Genomic DNA, 16,223 nt, shown 5'->3' on the forward strand with positions numbered 1-16,223 from the left:
CTAGCGTCCTGGGTTGAGCGTGAACCACCAATTGAGGTGGTCTGGTCGTGTGCTTGTAGTGAGGCGGAGATGGTGCTAGTGCGGGTGAAGCGCTTAGTTCATCGAGAAATCGACGGCGATTGACGAAGGCATAAGTGGTGATGGCTGTCATTTTATTGATAGAATGGGTGTTGCTATTGGTGACTGGATCAAAGTTGTTCGACGGTTGCTGAAATGGGCTGATTGTGTTTTGGTGATAGCAGGACGGAGCAGTGGCGGCTTCTGGTGGCTCTGTGGTGCTCTGGTGATGGCGCCCGATGCATTAGAAATAAAGGAAGAATGAGAATCTGGAAATTGAATGAATGAATTGGGGAAGAGAAATAAGGGGTCGTTTGGTTCACTACTTAGGAATGGAATGGATTGGAATGAGAAACCATAGGAGTATGGGGTTCCAATTCCATACCTTCCAAAACATATTTGGTTCATTAGAAAAATAAACATGAAGGAATGGAGTTTGAATCCATGGGGAGGAGGTGGGTATGGGATTCCAATGGGTTGGGGTGGATGAGAATCCATCAGGATTCTAACTTCATTCCAAAACACCCCAACCAAACACTAGAATGACTAAAATTCATTCCATTCCATTCCAAACCTCTCAACCAAACACCCCCTAAGAGATTTGGGATTTAGGGAGCTCGGTGTAATTGAATTAGGGTAATCTTGGTATTTCGCGTAAATCGTCACCTAATGAGTTGGAAATTAAGAAAAATAATGCTCGGGGTAAAGTTACGGTGGTGATTGGGGAGTATACATCAAAGTTCGGGGGTTATTTGTAAAAAAATAAATACGTGGTGGTAATTTGTAAAAAAACGTAAATACGTGGTTATTTGTAATTTTTCCTAAAAAAAAATTTATTATCATAGATGATGTAGAATCTTTTAAGTTGTTGGTACACGTTTTTTTTGGTACAAAGAAGTCTAGGTTCAAGGATAGGCTTTATCCAGTCCAAAGCCAGGGCAGACCACCGGCCTTTTTAAGGACTTACAACTTACACAGTGGTGTTTAGTTGTTTACGGATAGCTATCAACAGGACTATATTTTATCTCAATGAGAATCGAACCCCTGACTTCAAGGACAGGAGGTGGACTCTTTACCATTAGGGTCAACCCTTGTTGATTGTGGGTACACATTGTGATAATAGGAGGTTAGAGTGCAAAGATCGACAAAAGGAGGAATAGTAACGTTATGGAGGCAACATCAATACGTAATGAACCAAATACTCGGTACATAAATAAAGCCTGAGCTTTACTTAAATCAGAAAACGTTCCTAAAAATTACATCAACGCCATATATTTTAAACAAAGTTATTCACTGATAACGCAACCTACATGATACAGAATAAAGCCCCCATGTTCGGATCTTCAATGTATGATACATTGACATTTCATTTTAAGCCAAAATTAGGAGACTTTAAAATAGCCGAGTGCAACTCTTAAATACGCACCCGTGTCAGACCTTCATCACCTCACGTCTGAGTACGAGTGTCTTTACTCCTGTTTTGTAATATAGGGATCGCGGAACTGCTCATAAAATCGAAATAGACCTTGGGAAGTCCAGCATCAACCAGTACAGTACATAAACTAGAGGCAGAGCATTGCCTTCCTAACCTGCATAATGTATCATTGTTCTTCAAGGATAGCACGCCCGAGATTGGTAGCGAGAGCCAGTCTGACACTCTTCAGGGCTTCAGGCGGAAGATCAGATTCTACATAGTCGGGGCGTAGCCTTGCCATGGATAATTCTTGCAGCTTATTCAATAACAGGTTGGTTTGAGATACATCTAATAGAGGACCCTCACGCCATGTAAGCAGCTTCAACTGAACAACAAAAAAAATGTCCATAAACTCTCTCAAAACAAATTTTAGCACCTCCTACTTCTCTCAGGAGGGGAATGCAAGGTTAAACGAAATTTCAGTTTGCAGCTATGTTACTCCGACACGGCGGTCAGGTGGCGTGTCACGTGTCGGACACGACACGGTGGTCGACACGTGACACGTGACACGTGTCTGACACAGCCTCGCCGGACACGACACTGACACGGTGGAGGCTTCGATAAGACGACAACTTACATGGCACTATTCTCTATGAATGAGTTCGTTTCTGATGAACAATGTCGGCAAGTTGATACAGCTTCTTCATTGGTGTCTCGTGCGACGGCGCTGGTGTTTCAATTATTAGGGTTTGTCTTTGATTTTTTTTGGGTTTCGAAATTAGTGGATTTGGGCTTCTATCAAATAAGTTTTTTTTTATTTAATAGTGGGGCACCGTCAAGTTGTCAAAGTGTCCTTTTTATTTCTTTTTTTTAATTCAATAGTGGGGTACTGTCTGTCTGTCTCACGTGCTTAAAGTGCCTACATAACAGAAGTATTGTTTTCAACTACACAGCATCTTTTTCTTATTTATTTCTTTTTTGATAGGTTTTTTTTTTACTGTTTCTATTTTATTTTTCTTTATAAAAAGATTTGCAGGGCTTTTTTGACGTGTCGTGTCGTGTCCATTATGTTGGTCAAGACACGCCGTTGACCGTGTCGGCGTGTCCACAAATTTCAGAAATTTCGTGTCAGACACGCCGACACGTGTCGGCGTGTCTGAGTGACATAGGTTTGCAGGAAACATACAGTTAAGTGTTTGCTACCTTTTATAACACTTCCCTCCATAAATTCATTTTATTACCCTAATGAATAAATTCAAACTTATACAAAAACATCATAAGACTCGAAATTACCATTATGGAAGTCTAATTATTTCATATAAAAAAAAGCCGAGCTCAAATTTATGATAATACAAATTTTTAAAAAAAGCATAAAAGATTTGGTTTGAACTATTTAGTGAAAAAACCCGAACCAATAATGAACAGTTAACTGCTCCATTTTGCAGTTTAGTTTTGCACACCCACCTCCCAGCCCATCCACCCAGAAAAATCAGCAAAAAGAAAGTGTTTGCCATTGTGTGTCAAAATCGCAGACAGATCAACAAATTCATAAGATGTCTTACAGAATCAAAAAGAAGAGGCAGCCAAAATCGCTGAGGCGTAGATGAATTTTGCATAAGCTGCCGAAAGAAGAAGAAATTGTCAATGTGAAAGTACAACGGAAAGAACAACCAAACATTATTAGAAAATAGAGACCTACCAGTATGAGAGATTCCACAGCTTTCCTAGCAGCATCTATTGCCTTCCCATCTCTAACCTGCTGCAGGGATTTCTTGAAATCTCGGTACCTGAAGAATCAGAGGGTACAACATAAACATAAAATGACGAGTAACGAGTCTAACTAATTAAGAATTAAACTTAAATATGAAGAAACTGTATACAAGAAATAACCTAAAAACTCATTAATTAATTAATTAATTTCCGTCAGTGGGAAAAAATAGAAAAAGGCATATATCAATTGAATGTAATAATATTAAAGGAAAGTATGAAAATATCATCTTACTTGTGCAGAAACTCTAGACCACCGGCGGTTCTAGTGTCAGAACCCAATAGCTCTATTAATCCTTCCCATTCCTGCAAAGAGTACTCACAAATACAAGCACTTCACTTATTGGACTCAAAATCAAGTTACGGGTCATAATGTCATCAAATAATATATTTAAGCAGAGTAGCTCATTCTTAGAATATGCAAACACAACCGAAATGTTACTACCTTAAAACTCTCCTCAGTTATTGATCTTCCAACATAATCAAACAACTGCTGAGCAATTTTGCGGAGTCGGGTTTCATCCTGAGCTTGTTGAAGCCAGAAAATACCAGAGCCTTTTCGACCATGCTTCCAGAGATGTACACCGGCAATCTGGGGGGAGAGGGACATGATAGCCATGATTTATTAAATCGTTAAATCACAAATGCGAAATTAATTAAATACTGCCGTACCTTCATGATATTTGCACTGATGGTTTCCAGTTCATACAAACGGCAGATCTCTAGGTTCTTTTCAAACAAAACATATCAAAGATAAGCCAATTAGGCAAATGTAGACAAGAGAGTAATAAATAAGTGCAGGACCAACGACAGTTAATTATCACTTGTTTACCACACCTTTAGCAGCCCTTGCTTGTATTGTACAGGTTGCCTGTACAATAAGATCTCCAACAACCCCAGTCCCGACTTTGTGCATGATGCCAAGTACACTGGAGCAATCTAAGGATTCATCCGGCAAAAATTAGAATTGCAAGCCAGCCATTTCATCATGGAAGTGTTTGAAATCAAACAAAACAAATAATTTTAGCAGCCACCAATTCATTGCTGATTTTATAATCTACTCCCTCCAATTCGCCATATTCTTCCCTATTTCCTAAAACGGTTATTCAGGTTTTCTTCCCCTTTCTATTTTTGGTAACTTTTTACTCTTATTTTATTCATACCTCTCTCCTATTACCCCACCCACCCAACTCTTTTAATCCTATTTTATTCATTACTTTAATATTGGTGGCCCACAATTCATTATTTAACTCTTAATTATTCATCCCTCTCTCCTATTATCAAACCCCACCCAACTTTTTATCAATATAATACTCCATTTCTTAATCCTTGTGCCCAAACTAAAGAGGAAGAAAATAGAGGATTGGAGGGAGTATAATTTATAGAGAGATTTACACAATTGTCAACAAGTATCTCATTGTGATCAGCATAAGATATCAAAGCAAGACAGAGATCCTGGAATACTCAAAAGTAGAAAACAAAATGCTTTCAAGATTTACATCAGCATATTTACTAGAAAATGCATACCTGCCAAGTTAGTTGATGAGAGGCAAGAACTTGAGCATAGACTAGTCGATGGAGTTCCTCAATACTAACATTCCCCAGGTTATGACGCACTTCACGTAAAAGAACTTCTGACTGATCATTACCAGCTGTCAACAATTCCATGGCATGGGTCACCATCCTACCGAAAAGCCAAAAATGGTTGTCAAGAAGAAAATCACTTTTAGAGTATTTCTCATGTGTTCAAATTAGCCCATCCCAACATCTTTCTCAAAATCACAAACAAGAGAAAGAAAAGATAAAAGCATTTTTTGATGAGACACTCAGACAATAACATGAATATATCCCAGTCTATGTTACTTAGACACTTCACTTTGGCCATGTGTCCAACACAGGACGACATTTTGACACTTCATTTTAGACCAACAAATTGAAAATCCTGCAGAAAATAACTGTGCCGGACACTCGGACACCATGTCATGTCCGACACTTGCAGCCAAGTTAGAGTAACATAGATCCCAGCAATAGCGAAGGACATTACAGAACACATCAGGGAAATAATAGTAAACCATGTTTCTCACATGCCAATTGTCAAGTCATCTTGAACAAACAAAATATGCACTTAGCTGCTCACCATGGACCAAAAGCTTTAGAGCACTCAGCCAACACAACCTGAAACAAACAGGGAACATAGTGATTAGCAAGGACCTGAAAAAAAATTCATCCTCTTTCTATGTCTCCCTACTCCAGGTATTTTTGTCTAGATGCATTCAAAAGTGCAAAGAAACCACAGGGCAAATTGTATATAAATGAAAGGAACACCACATGCCTCACCTCAGTGTTTTCTCCAAGAATTCCACCAAGAATACCCATCAAGCAATGAAGAGAGGTTACAGGCTTTAATTGGATGCATTTCTGTGCTAGGCTGTGCATACTTTCCAATCCCTGTTCCCAAAAGAAATGATAACAAAAAAAGTTAAAGCATTCCAATTGACAGTTAAGTTCACAATGAGCACTGGTTGGTATGCATCACTAACCACTGTGAATGGCCTGATGTAAAGTAAGTGAGCTACGTAAAGTTCAACCCAGTGGCATGTCATAGCTGCAATGTGATCAGTGTTTCCCAGCAAGATCTGTAACATTTTCCTCAAACCTTCTCTGGACTGCTGATGATCACAGTCTACCCAGAAAGCACTGCATTCCAATTTAGTAACTCGTGCACGCCACGTCTCCCAAGCCTAAGCATTCACAGAAATTTAGTATAATGATAAACCATGTTATATATTCACCAAACAAGTAGCTAAGAATAGAACATGTCTCAAGTATGTGTAAATATACCTTCATGAAATCGCTTCTATTTTTGTAGCAGTCCCCTAATCTTCCTGATGCCAATTCAGGACGTAAACGAGGCATTATTGAGACAAGAACAACAACTGCTTCAACAAGCCCATTTTCTGTCTGTTCACAAAAAACAATACAGAAAGAAGATCAATTGATGAATTCTTAAAACCAGGATGACATGAAAGATTGTGCCAATAGAAAGAAGGCAAAAAAAATTAATAATACTGATAAGATATACCATAAAGACATAGATGAGATCCGCCAATATTAGTGCAGGGTCTCAGCAAAAATAAATGCACACATAACATTAGAAGGGATATTATAGACATTTCGCATGAAGATCTGTAAGTCTACGATAAAATGATAAATGGGCTACACATAGAACATTCTTCCCACATCAAGCAAATAGTCGATAGCAGAATTACTAAACACCATAAAAACATTACGTCAAAGGATAGCCTAGCCCCTAAGGATTAAAGAATCAAACATACAGCTGTCATATTACTTCTTTAGCAGCAAAGAAGACTCTCATAGGGCCATAGTTATGTATGCCCCTTCCTCCTAATGGGACCTAATAGTCTAAACACTAGGACTCTAAACCATCTAGACTCTAGAGAACAAATATTCTCGCAGAAATGAAAGTCTGGAGAGTGAAGTATCATATCTTATATGCAAATTCTTTAAAAGGCAACACCCCAGGGCTTAACCACATTAATACAGGAGACTTGAGCAAACTTTCATAACCCTAAACAACAACCGCATAAACCTAGATAGTCCCCAACCCACTCATCATAGAAAAGAAGAAAATGCATGATAAGCTTGACATAACAGGAAAAGCATAAACATAAGTAGCATTCGATGCTAAAAAGAAATAACAGCTGCTAATAACTTCAAAAGGTGACGCCATAAGTTAACTGGATCAAAGAAGTGCTTCTAGCAACACTAGCAAACTCAAACGTGGTAATTTGTACACAGAAAAGTAATTGGCTTCCATACCTCACGTCTACCAAGTTGATCAAGTTGATAAGACCCGTGCAAGCGCAGTAATTTTACCTGAAGTAAGAAACTGGGGATTTCAATATACACCATACATCAATTCATATTATAGGAACTTTTCTGTAATGTTAATTGTTTCCATCTCCAATGGAGCCAAAGACTCATTACTCTTTTGTTCTGGATTAAGATGGAATAAAGCAAAATGGCTCACTAAAGTGGATGCGCTTCTTTCTATTGTAAAGTAGCCCTCATTTGATGCAATTTTCATCTCGGGTCACTTGTAAACAGCCTCTTTGTATTGCTAACACAAGGGTAAGGTTGCGTACATCCGACACCCCTCTTATCCTGAAATTTGCGGGAACCATTGAGGCACCGGGATAATGTTAATTCTATTATCACCCAATTACATACCACAATATCCAGCCAGCCGACAGCTAGCGCGGATGACAAACAATCCCAATACTTTGGATCATCCTCAACTACCTGCGTAACAATATATGCCAAGAGACAGATTCAGAATATTCTATCTAAATACATTTTACTCATTGAAGGAAGGAGAAGGATAAAAAGAAATTCAACCATTTCAATGAAAAAAATTACTTGTATGTGCAGGAGGTCTAGTTGCAAATCTACAAGTTTGGAATACACTGTAGGTTGAGATTCAGAAAATAGACTATCATTGTCCTGACACAAACAAGTAAAAACAAACAATCAGCAGACAGCATACATGAAGCACACAAGTGAAGGTGCTGATATAAAAAATGTTGAAGATACAAAACAAAGCCAAATGAAGATATTTACAGCTAACCAATCAACAAGACGTTCAGGAAGCCAAGCTTGAGATTGCTTGTCTGCATAAAATATTTCTAGCAACTCCCATGCTGCCTTTAAGCTGGTCCGTTCCTCATCTACCTAAGAAATTAATTGGATAAGATAGCAATAGTGCACTAATATTCAACAAGGAGCCTGATTCTTGTGTATGTTAAGCTGATATGAATAGCACATGACTATATAGAACAACACAACATTATTACCATTACAAGTGTTCTTGGCTCATCAATGGTCGTACTAGCCACCAACTTTGTCGTATAAAGTAGTGAATTGATCTCCTTGGAATACTCCATGACAGAATCCCACCTAATCATCGCCATTGTTATCAATGATGACTTCAGATTTTAAGAAAAAAAATGACACAAATGTCGGTAACTAACATGTAACAGTTAATAGGGATCAATAAACATGTAGGGACATTAAACAGAGCAATGCCTAAAGGAGCCAATTTAAACCTTAGGAGACAGCAAAAAGCCTACAAAACAGAATAATTATGTTTAAACATGAACAGAATCGCCAACCAAATCTAATTCGCCTTTCAAAAACTAATACCCCATGAGTCACTAATTTAACTGAATTTATGTCTAAAGTACCCTAAAAGTTAACTTCGACAGAGCCCTGTGAAATAGGACAAGTACAAGGGAACACTCAGGAATATGCGACAATACACCCGAAACTAACACTTTATGTACCAATATAACATATTCCAGTTGCTTCCTCAGGGTTTTAAAAAAGTCTATGTTTAAATTATTACACATGTCAACCAATAAATCACTGTCAAAATCTGTGGCAGTACCTTAAACCATCCGCTTACCTTTACTTTTAGCTTACCACAAGGTATGGCTACCAAGTACCAATTGAAAGACCACTTCTTCGAGCTACTTTGCCACTATCCTTATTACTATGTCCTCCCTTCTGTATCCGTTTTATAAATCCTCTTTTGGGAACATATTCCATAGGAAAAAAATGACACTTTCCAATTCTTAAATCAAAATGATGACTTCATCAGTGTTCCACCACATCAGTAGTAAATTGCAAAGCAAACTACATAAGCAAAATAAGAACTTTCCAATAGATGGCCGTTTCTATCTCAAAGCCATTATCAAAGTTGTTATAGTTACAAGTAATCGAATCCCTTATCCATGACGGCCACAATTTTTGAAGATAGTATGATTCAACTAGAACATTACCCCAGTGCCTCAATTGCTCCCACCAATTGCAGGGTAAGGAGGATAGAAACGCAAGCACACATCAGCATTCACCACACAGTTTCAAAAGAGGTAGCCAAAGTGAATTCTGTTATTTTTATTGTGAAGTAGTAGCCACTCGAGACAATTCGGAACGCAACTATGAATGTAGGTTATCTGGAAACGACAATTAGACAGTTAAGGTTGTGTACATTAGAACTATTCCTGCAATTTGCGAGGTGCAGGGTAAGGTAGTATTAAGCATACGTTAAATTCACAGCTGTGAGTTCTAAATGAATAATCAAATACGAGTATTCAAACAAGTATTCGAAAACTAAATTAAATAAGAAAGCAAATGAAGATACCAGTGGACGTGGGACAAAACTCCGGAGGCGGCAGAATTCTTATGACCCTGAAGAAGAGCAAAAGGCGAAACCGAGCCATAAACGATTCTGCGGCACTGCGCATCATCATCAGCAACACCGTCATTGCCGCCTCCACTATGGCGCACTTGAACAACTTCTCCGCCATCGCCGGAGCTGAAGAGGGAGACGCGGAGAGTGTTGCCGTGAGACCAGTTAAGGGCGATGCGGGAGATAGGGGAGGAGAGAGAGTGGTGGAGAGGGTATACTGGTGGTTGCTGCGGTGCTTGTTGCGCTGGAAACGGGATGAGGGAGAGGCTCTCTTCGGAATGTGAAGATGGTGTCGGCGGCATTTTCGCCGGAAGGATGGTGGTGGGGTTGATTAGGGTTTTTCAATTTGGGGGTTTAAGCGACGACAAATTAGTCGACTCAATTTAACACTTCAGAACGGACTACGGATTAATGGACTAACACAAATTCTTGTTTGTGACGGCACATATCCGTCATTTTGAGTGACGGATACCATTTTAGTACCCACTTTTTCTCTCTCTGCAACACTATTTATGTGGTCCCCTTTCTCCACTAACAAATTTTGTTACCATTTTAACTCACAAAATATCCGGCACAAATAGTAACCCGTCACAAAGGAGACCAATTGATGGACTAAACTGTAGTACTGTATACATGTCAATATTATACGGAGCACTGTATTTTGCGCCCTGCTTGATTAAATTGGATTCTATTGGATTCTCTGAGCGCTGCCACGTGGTTCTTTTCTTTCTGGTGTTATTGTCAACTAGTATTGGTGCCCGGCTTTACCCGGACTACCTCTACTCACCATTAATTTTTTTTTCATTAAATAAAATTACTTGCATAACCCATAAATTTATCATTAATGTATTTTTTATAACATATCATAAAATTACGATGAAATAAATTTTGAGACAAATTCACTACTCCCGCTATTAATATTTTACTCTTATTAATGAAACAATAGTAATAACATTTCACTACTTGCTCGTAATCATTGTTACTTTCACTACTCCCGCCATAATATTGTTATTGTCACTACTGCCGCATTAATATTGATAATTTCACTACTCCCGCCGTAATTATTGTTGCTTTCACTATTGCCGCATTAATATTGATTATTCCACTACTTCCGTTGTTGTTTCTACCACTCTAACTAATCTCATTGATAATATTGTTACTTTTACTATTCAAATGAGTGATTACTATCATATAACTATATCCAATGTTACTATAATTCTTTTCTTTACTGACGAAATTACTTTTACTTCTTAGGCATGCAATTTTAAGAGGATTATATATTTATATAAATATATTACATAAATGCATTAAATCAAATCGAAAGAATTATGCAATATTATATATTATGGAATCTAACTTGAATTATTTATAACCTACTTATTATATTTTTGTATGTTAAATAATTAACATCTCTATACATCTAATAAACTATAAAATTTAATAAAATTGCATAGATTTTAAATTTAATATATAATTTTATGATGATAATAATTAATACCATCAGTGTGCATGTTTATACTAATTAATTATTTTATGTTAAGGAAATTGACCCTCTTAATTAATTATTTTATTTTAAGGAAATTGACCATGTTTAGGAAAATTACCAAGGTTATATATAATTTAATTTTAACCTAAACTATATAATATTTGCATTGAGATCCCTTAATCGGGTCCATCACACGGTGCTATTGATTTAAAACTATATAGTATAATTAATTTGTATAACTTTCTTTAATTACATGGAAGTCCCTTGGTTTGTAGATTTAATATATAGTATTGATTGATTGATTTGTCATAACTAGTTTTAAACACGTGAAAAATTGCACGGGATTGAATATTTTACAAATTTTGCAGTAATTTAATTCTATACTCGTAATTTGTGTATTAATTATATTTATAAACGTACTTGCTCTTTTATGTACTGGATTTACTTATTTATTTGACTTTTTTCCATAAGTTTCATCATCTACTCTTCTAAAAATTCTCTCTTTTCCCTCTTTTTTCTTCCACTCAAAAATTAATCAAAGTCTTAGTAAAATTAATCAATTATACACATCTTAAATCTCATATTAATCAAATAATAATTCCATTTTCAACTTTACAAGCATATCAATTAAATGACACAAATTAATTAGGATTATTTTATAACGCAATAACTTCTCCTTCAAAATCCTAATAATTATGATTCTCGTATCATAACAATCAAGTTAATTAATCGTAATACGTAGATTACGACTTAGGGGCGTTTGGTACGGGAAAGGGTAAGAGAATGAAATCAAGAAAGGGTAAGAAGGGGAAAGGTATGGGATCACCCCTAATATCCTTTATTGTTTGGTTGGATATTAAAGAGAAAGGGAATCGTCACCATTAAAACTAACTCCACCACCTGCCACCGTCATCACGCACCACCTGTCACCACTACCCACGCCGAGACCACCAACAGTAGCGTCGCCGACGGCCCACCGTCATTTTCTCACCGACAACCACCTCGCTGTTCCCCTATCCCTTGTCGGACACTAAAACCCAAAGCATCACAAACAATTAAAAATAAGACATCACCCACGAAACTCCTCCCTCACCCTAATAAATACAAGATCTGGTGTTGGGGAAGAGAGGTTACCGGCGAGGAAGGGAGTTTCGGTGGGGTGGGAAAGTTATTGAAATTTGAAGGTGTTGGTGTGGTGTTTAGTGGTTGGGGATGTGGGTCCGAATGGAAAGCAAGGGTGGCGTGGAGCGTTGGTGAGTGGGCCGAAATGAGGGACCGCCGACGTCGTCGATGGTGGTTGTGTTGGTGGAAGTGGTTGATGGTGGGTGTTGGTGGAAGTGGTTGACGGTTGGTGGCAGTGGTGGAAGGGAGTAGAAGGGAAAGGGGGTTATGGGGTTACCGGGGGGGTGGAGGGGTATGGGTGAGTATGGTTTTGGGGTTAAGGGAGGGTATGGGTTACCCTTTGATTGTGTCAAACAAACAATAACAAATGGAATCGTCCCATTTGATTCTCTTTCCCTTACCTAAAGCCCCCGAACCAAACGCCCCCTTAGATTCTATTAATTTATTAAATGATAGACCTCGATTGCACGGCCAAAATCTGGCTAATGAATTCACTCATGGCGTCAACCATTCATTCTTGCACAGTTGCACATACATAATAGCTTATGAAAAGGAGAAGAAAAGTGGTGATTGACCTCCATAACTTTGTACAATTGTGAAATTAACCCCCCCCCCCCCCCCAATTTTCAATTGGAGTGTTTAGGCCCCATAACTTACAATTAATAGACTATACCTCCGGTTGTATAGTGTTATTATAATTGCTTATTGTTGTAACCTAAAACACAAATTCAACGTCCATTAGATCACTCCTCTCCTCTCAGTATTCTCCATATTTTTCTAACTGCTTCTCAAATATATATAATTACTCAATCATCTTCTCCCTTAATATCATTATTTCGACTATTTAATTCTCTATCTCTAAACAAAATCAAAGATTTAATGGACAATTAGCAGTAGACCGGTGATGGAGACGGGATGATAATGACCAGATGATGATGGAGGTGTAGAATGAAATGTAAAAGAATGGTAGAAGAAGAAGGAGAAACGAAGAAATAAGGTGAGATCTAATGGACAATTTCGACTATTTCCTTTATTAATAATTCACAGCATTACACTTTGATACATATGAAACTTGAAAAATTTGTTTGTAAGCTCATAATATTTCTTACACAGCTCGTAAAGTTTCTTACCGAGCTCGAAAAGTTTCTTATCGAGCTCGAAAAACTTACTCGCAAGCTCGGAATATATCTTAAAAAACTCGAAACCTTTACTTATAAACTCAAAAAAAATATAAGGCTAAAGAAAATTCAGAGCTCAAGAAGTTTACTCGAAAGCTCAGAATGTATCTTACAAAACTCGAGATCTCAAAATTTTCCCAAAAAATACATATTAATATGCAAATTGATGTAGAAATTTAGCTTAAAATACTGTTAAAAACATTTTTTTTTCTTTTTATGGTACTGTTAATTGTTTATTGTTTTTCATTATATGAAGAATAGGAGAACGGTGAAAGTTTTCTAAAGAGGGATCTGGTTTAACGTTTTATTTTGGTATTTTTTTTTTTAATGTGGGGTTGGATTAGACCAGTTGTATAATGCTAATATACAACTGGTTGTAGGATAATATTTGTGCATAACTTACATAATAAGTGAAATTAAATCCCTTTATCAAAATCTCACGAGAAATTCAATTTATCATATAAAAAAAGTAAAAATGGTTTTTTTTTATGAAAAATACAAAATAAAAGTTTACAAAAAAATTAATAAAAAAATAGCATAAATTAGATAAAAAAAATTAAAGTACTTTACGAAAATCAAACAATTTATTATTTTTATATAAAGTACAGATTTTTTTTTCAACTATGTTTTTTAAAAATTTTTGTAAAAAATTTTCAATTGCAAAATATTTTTGTTAGGTAGTTGTGTTAAAATCAGAAGTCGGAATAAAAGATTTTCATGACAAAAAAATATAATAAAAGGGTAAAAAAATATTCAAATATTTCTATTTTTCAACATTTCAAAAAAATTCGCATAAAATTGTTAATGGTTTTTTTTCAAAAAAAAAAATGATACTGAATTACATACGTATGGAAAAAAATGGTTTTAGTATGTAATACGTATGATTTTAGTATGTAATACATATACGTATTGGTATAACTATTGGTATATAATGATATTTTGGTGAGATTTTTTATTGGGTTTGATTGCACCTTGTGTGAAACTTATGGGGATAAATTACTCCAATTGAAAGTTGTGGGAGTTAATTTCACAATTGCACAAAGTTACGGGGGTCAAACACCACTTCCTCGCTTATTAAGTATATAAGAGTAGTTTACAGCAATTGTATTAGCACAATGATTGATTATTTTATTAAAAAAAAATTTGATTGTATTTTCTCAATTAGAATTTGTTTTAGTTGTATTTCTTTAATTCGAATTTGATTGTTCCAATATGGGTTTGTTGGGAAAGCGATAGAGACAAGGAGGAAGTGGTTGTGGCGAGGCGGTGACAGGGAAGAAGGACGTCAGGCATGACAATAGCAGGTGTTAGCAGTGGTTGAGGTGGTGGATGGATGGTGTGTGATTTTTTCTAAAGGAAGAGGAGAAAGGATGGGTGATGGTAGATGGAAAAAAGAGAAGGATAATTGTGAAAAACTTGTCCATGATTAAGTAAATCGTGCACATGAAAGAGCAATATCAGACTTTTTCAAATCATTATCATTATATATATATATATATATATATATATATATATATATATATATATATATATATATATATATATAGTGTAAACATCAAAAGAGTCCACCTCTTACATTTGAGTCCATAAGTTCCCTTTAGAGCCATTGGATGAGGAAGATGGAGGGTTGAGATTGAAAGCAAAAAAGAAGGGATTAAAGCTCATTAAACCCACTCTCTCACTACCTATACTAATTAATCACTAACTCTTCCTAATTAACTACTAATTTAATATATATACTTTTCCAAACACCACTTCTCTCTCATATCTCATAATTTCACTCATTTTTTATCTCTCAAAAACTTCTCCTCTCTAAAAAACCAAATAAATTCAAAAACAAAAAAATCCAAAAATTTCCCCCCCTTTTCTCCCACCCCGCTGCCACTGTGCCACACCGCCTACCCGCCGCCCACCAACCACCACCTTCTCCTTTCTTTTTCTCTGCCGCGTCAAACACCTCCCCCCACGACGACCACACACCACAACAACACCCACACCTGATGCCGCCCTATTCTTCCGCCTCTCCTCTAACCCACGCCACCATCAACGACCAACCTCACCTCTGACCCACGTCACCATGTCCTCTCACCGCTGACCCAGACCGTCCCTCACCCCGACTACCACACATCCACTCACACCCTCCCTTTTCTTTTCCTCCTTTTTCGAATTTCAGATCTGTCAATTTTTTTTTTTTTTTTTTTTTTTTTTAAATTAGTGTGCTGGGTGGTGGGATGTATTGTGTTGTTATGGTGGTTGTTTTTTTGTTTTGTTTTTCTCATTCCTCTTCTTCATTTCACTGTCACGATAAGTTTTTTTTTTTTTTTATTTAAATTAGTGTGCTGGGTGGGGGTTGCATTGTTATGGTAGTTTTTTTTTGTTTTGTTTTTTCGTTTTTTTTTCTTGTCATTTTTAGATGCATTTTTTTTTTCGGGTGATAGTATGAACTTAGGTCTATTTTTTAAAATTTTAGATCTCTTTTTTTTGAAAAGATCCAAGTTTTTTTGTGTTTTTTTTTGTTAATTACACTTTTTGTTGTTGTTAGAATAACACTTTTTGTTGTTAGAATTACACTTTTTTCTGTTAGAATTACACTTTTTTCTGTTAAAATTACACTTTTTTCTGTTAGAATAACACTTTTTTCGGCTAAAATTACACTTTTCGTTGTTAGAATTACACTTTTTTCTGTTAGAATTACACTTTTTTTCTGTTAAAATTACACTTTTCTTCATTAAAATTACACTTTTTTCTGTTAAAATTATACTTTTTTCTACTAGAATAACACTTTTTTCGGCTAGAATTACACTTTTTGTTGTTGTTAGAATGACACTTTTTTCTGTTAAAATTACACTTTTCTCCATTAAAATTATACTTTTTTCTGGTAGAATAACACTTTTTTCGGCTAAAATTACACTTTTTCTGCTAAAATTA

General features: G+C 36.3%; 1 protein-coding gene across 2 annotated transcripts; it reads right to left on the reverse strand.

The window, feature by feature from the left end:
* Nucleotides 1–1,211: 1,211 nt before the first annotated feature.
* LOC141600207 (nuclear pore complex protein NUP85) lies at nucleotides 1,212–9,960 on the reverse strand. 2 transcript variants are annotated; one of them, XM_074420391.1, is made up of 18 exons: nucleotides 9,462–9,960; nucleotides 8,113–8,215; nucleotides 7,880–7,990; nucleotides 7,679–7,762; nucleotides 7,490–7,561; nucleotides 7,079–7,135; nucleotides 6,080–6,199; nucleotides 5,779–5,979; nucleotides 5,576–5,686; nucleotides 5,376–5,413; nucleotides 4,766–4,922; nucleotides 4,076–4,177; nucleotides 3,911–3,967; nucleotides 3,684–3,830; nucleotides 3,474–3,544; nucleotides 3,171–3,258; nucleotides 3,034–3,090; nucleotides 1,212–1,856 (listed from the first exon to the last, which is right to left on the reverse strand). In XM_074420391.1, the coding sequence occupies exons 1-18, from the start codon at nucleotides 9,809–9,811 to the stop codon at nucleotides 1,659–1,661; spliced, it is 2,124 nt and encodes a 707-aa protein (XP_074276492.1). In that variant the 5' UTR covers nucleotides 9,812–9,960; the 3' UTR covers nucleotides 1,212–1,658. The 2 variants fall into 2 exon arrangements, with proteins under 2 accessions (XP_074276492.1, XP_074276491.1); XM_074420390.1 differs by having other exon boundaries at nucleotides 7,658–7,762; nucleotides 9,462–9,898.
* Nucleotides 9,961–16,223: the final 6,263 nt, after the last annotated feature.

Source organism: Silene latifolia, chromosome 9 (genome assembly GCF_048544455.1).
Source record: "Silene latifolia isolate original U9 population chromosome 9, ASM4854445v1, whole genome shotgun sequence".
Classification (NCBI taxonomy): Eukaryota; Viridiplantae; Streptophyta; class Magnoliopsida; order Caryophyllales; family Caryophyllaceae; genus Silene; species Silene latifolia.

Bases quoted from the DNA above. Each gene is read 5' to 3' on its own strand.
- LOC141600207 (XM_074420390.1), bottom strand. From the start codon at position 9,811: ATGCCGCCGACACCATCTTCACATTCCGAAGAGAGCCTCTCCCTCATC. The intron at 6,200-7,078 runs GTATGGAAGCCA...TTTTGTGAACAG, and splicing joins ATCAACTTGGTAGACGTGAG to ACAGAAAATGGGCTTGTTGA. The intron at 1,857-3,033 runs GTAAGACATCTT...TTTGTTGTTCAG, and splicing joins TGCCTCTTCTTTTTGATTCT to TTGAAGCTGCTTACATGGCG.